Below are 3,365 nucleotides of genomic sequence, written 5' to 3'. Positions count from 1 at the left end.
GCGATCCCAGCAAGGCAATTCTCAACCCTCAACCCCTCTGCTCTGCCTCTCCCCACAGGGACGTGCCGCTAGCTGGAGACCACCATGACGGACTCGAAGTACTTCACCACCACGAAGAAAGGTAAGGGAGAGGGACAGGGAGGGTCACGCAATTTTTCCTGCTCTTTTTACAGCTGGATAAGCCAAGCAGGGAGGGTTGTCCCCGCAGCGGGAAGCTGGTGGAGGTGCCGGCTCTCGTGGGAATGCCCTGAGCCCATGCGGGATGGGGGGGCTGACACCTTGCTCCTCGCTCCGACGCAACCGGGACGGCTCCTGGGCTGCCGTGGGGTCAGAGCATCTTGTCCCCAACCCCCTGGACCCAGCCAAGGCTGTTGGCAGCTGGGTTGTCGGCTTTAGCAGCTCGGGAGCGGCTGCGGGACACGACCCCCTGCCCTGAGCTCCCCTGGATGGGCTGAGACAGAAGCGCTCGGGGTGTTCGACTTAAGCTCTTTCCAGGCCAAGGAATTAATATTCCTTGAAGAAAGCCATGTGGCATCTTCCTCTTCAATCTGCTTGCCCAGGAGGGAATAAAGAACTCGGGGTGGGAGGCCATGCCCTTGGGCTGGGTCCAGAGCTGACTGGGCGCCCCCAGCAAGGTGCTGGGCTGGGGGTTTGCTGCCACGTGCAGAGCGGGATTTGGGAGCTGCCGTCCCCTTCGTGGGCTTGAGGAGCGGTTCCCCAAATCCTCCTGCGTTCACCGCTGCCGTCGTACGGGCTGCGGTGCGCTCCCCAGGTAGGGGAGGGCCTCGCAACAGCCGTGCGTGGGGCTGGGGCTTCGCTGTGTGCTGTGATAACTGCCCTGAAGCCAAAAATACCTGCCGAATAAACCCCACGTCCCGTGCTCGAGGTGCGGAGCGCTCGTGCGCATCACTCCTGTAGCGTCTCCCGTCCCTAAAGCCCTCTGGGGCTCTGGTGGGGCTGGAGAAGCCGCAGGGATGCGCCACCAGGCTCGTCTCCGTTTCCGCCGATGAGAGCTGAGCCCCCAGAGCGACCCCGGCCCTCGACGTGACATTTGGGACGTTAAAATCCCCCTTTCCAGCTCCTGGCACCCTGAAGGACCCGGGGTGGCAAAGGAGCCCTGGCACACAGCGGGTGGGAGGTGGGCTCGCCCTCTTTTGGGAGCAGCACCCAGCGGAGAGGTGGGTGCCCCATCCCCTAACCCCCGAGCTCCCCGTTTTTCCCCTTCCTCCAGGGGAGATATTTGAGCTGAAAGCCGAACTGAACAGCGACAAGAAGGAGAAGAAGAAGGAAGCCGTGAAGAAGGTGATAGCGTCCATGACCGTCGGCAAAGACGTCAGGTACGTGACGGCGCTGTGCCGGGGGCGCCCGAGCCAAACCGTGCCGGGAGGGCGCCCGGATGGTTTGCGGGCTCCTGGTTTTCTCCGGTTGCTTCCGAGGAGTTTTTGTGCTGGTTTTCGTCTTAGGTGAGGACTGAGCGAGCCGCTCTACCTCCTGCTTCGGGAGGAAAATGTTTGTGTAAGCGTGGCCGTCTGGCAGGCGGGGGTTTGCCTGGCTTTGGTGGTAAGCTGGCTGAAAGAGGATTGGTCTGGCCGCCAGATAAGTTTGTTGGGATTATTGCCTCTTCCTTCAGGTGTTACTAAAAACGAGCAGATACCCCCCACTCTGAGCCTTTAAGGCAGACGGTCGGTGTCTCTGCCCCCGTGTCGATAAGCCTTTCGCCGCCGCTTCAGTCCGAAAGGTCGGGCGGCTGCTTTGCCCTCTTCTCCTTTATCCGTCTGACCGAGCAGCGTGCGGTCCCTCTGTCCCCTCCTCCCCGCACAGCTTTGGCATTCCGCGCACCGCCGGCGCTTTGCTTTTCCCGGGGCTTTTTGAGAGTAGATAGAGGAAAACCACGGCGTGAGCCCCGCGTTCGGAAAAGCGGGGTGTCCCTGACTCCCAGAGCGCTCGCGGCAGCGGGTAATTTCTTGGGGCCACCGTGGAGAAGATGACACCGGACATGGCAGGGACTTGCTCGAAGCTGATCAGGGCTCAGCAGAAGCTACATCGATTGGAAAGGAACTAGTGACTGTGGCAGCCCCTTTTTTTTTTGGGTGGTTTTTTGGGGTGTGCGTATTTTAGGCTGCAGGAAAGCACTTTCTAAGTTCATCCCTCCCTGGGAGGTGCCAGGAAAACCTGGTTTGGGCTGGAGTGAGAGCCGCTGAGGTGGGTGGCAGCTCTGCTGGCAGCAGGAGCTCTGTGAGAGAGAGAGAGGGAAAACTAGCAAAACGCCCGTCCCGTGGGTTTAGGGGGTGCCTGGGTCTGATCCCGTACGCGATGGCTGCGTTTGCGGTGGCATCGACACTTCCAGGAGCCACGGGACATCTGTCGGGGTGGGATAACTCCTGCGTTAACCCTCTGATCTTGATTGCCTCTCCGAAGGTGGTTTAATAGTCTAATTGGGCTGTCTGTATTTTTAATAGTCTAATCGGTTTGTCTTTATGGTGAAACAGCATCTCTGTAGCATCCTATGGGGGGGGGGGGGGGGGTTGGGAAGGGGGAGCCCCCAGTTCCGTGCAGGCAGCTCGGTAGCTCCGCTCCGTCCTCGGAGATCGTCGCGCTGTTCCTCACACCCGGTCCTGGGCGTTTATTTCTCTAACGTGACATTTCTAGCGTAGGACGTGGCGGGGAGCGCTCAACGGTTTGCAGCCGGACAGGCTTAACGTCTGCAAAAGCAGAGGACGGTTGTGGTAGGGCTGTGCGGGAGGGATTCTGTAGAAGGTGAGGGAAACGGCTCGTCTCCCATGCGTTGTCGCAGGTGCCAGAGGTTTTCGCACCGTCCTGTGATGGCGGGGCCGTGTTGCACCTTCTCCCAGGGCAGTGGACACGCACTGGAGCTGGGATGCAACAGAGCTGCGTGGGAGAGCTCAGTTTCTGTCCTTTGAGCTGCTTTTGGTACAGATCCATAAAGGAAAACCCGCTGGCCGTGGGTGATTTAGCCACATCTGTTGCAGAGTGGGCTAAGGTCCTGCGAGAACCAGCAGTCTCCTGGCTTCAGGCTTGGGTTGAGCGGTGGGAAGGGGATGGCCGTGCTCCTGGGGAAGCGTAGGGTCCCGTAGGCAGCGGCGTCTCCTTCCCCCGGCCGTGTCCTGCCTTCACAGAATCTTCAGAGTTGGAAGGGACCTCTAGAGCTCACCCAGCCCCACTCCCCTGCTAACGCAGGACTGCCCAGAGCGCATCGCTCAGGACTGCATCCAGGCGGGTCTTGAAAACCTCCAGAGAAGGGCACTCCACCCCCTCCCTGGGCAGCCTCTGCCACTGCTCTGTCACCCCAACCCTAAAGAAGTTCTTCCGTGTGTTGGAACGGAACTTCCTCTGTTCCAACTTGT

At 60.1% G+C, this 3,365-nt stretch overlaps 1 protein-coding gene across 1 annotated transcript in view; it reads left to right on the top strand.

Moving 5' to 3' along the window:
* Nucleotides 1-84: 84 nt before the first annotated feature.
* The window catches only part of AP1B1 (adaptor-related protein complex 1, beta 1 subunit), a gene marked incomplete at its 3' end in the record, with an annotated part of 20,765 nt that continues 17,484 nt past the window's right edge, over nt 85-3,365 (top strand). The window contains exons 1-2 of the mRNA XM_009895815.1: nt 85-121; nt 1,232-1,337. Coding sequence (XP_009894117.1) covers nt 85-121; nt 1,232-1,337 — 143 coding nt within the window. The remainder of the gene's footprint in view (nt 122-1,231; nt 1,338-3,365) is intronic.

Source organism: Charadrius vociferus, unplaced genomic scaffold (genome assembly GCF_000708025.1).
Source record: "Charadrius vociferus isolate BGI_N301 unplaced genomic scaffold, ASM70802v2 scaffold2012, whole genome shotgun sequence".
NCBI lineage: Eukaryota > Metazoa > Chordata > Aves > Charadriiformes > Charadriidae > Charadrius > Charadrius vociferus.
This window is presented reverse-complemented; position numbering and strand designations above follow the sequence as displayed.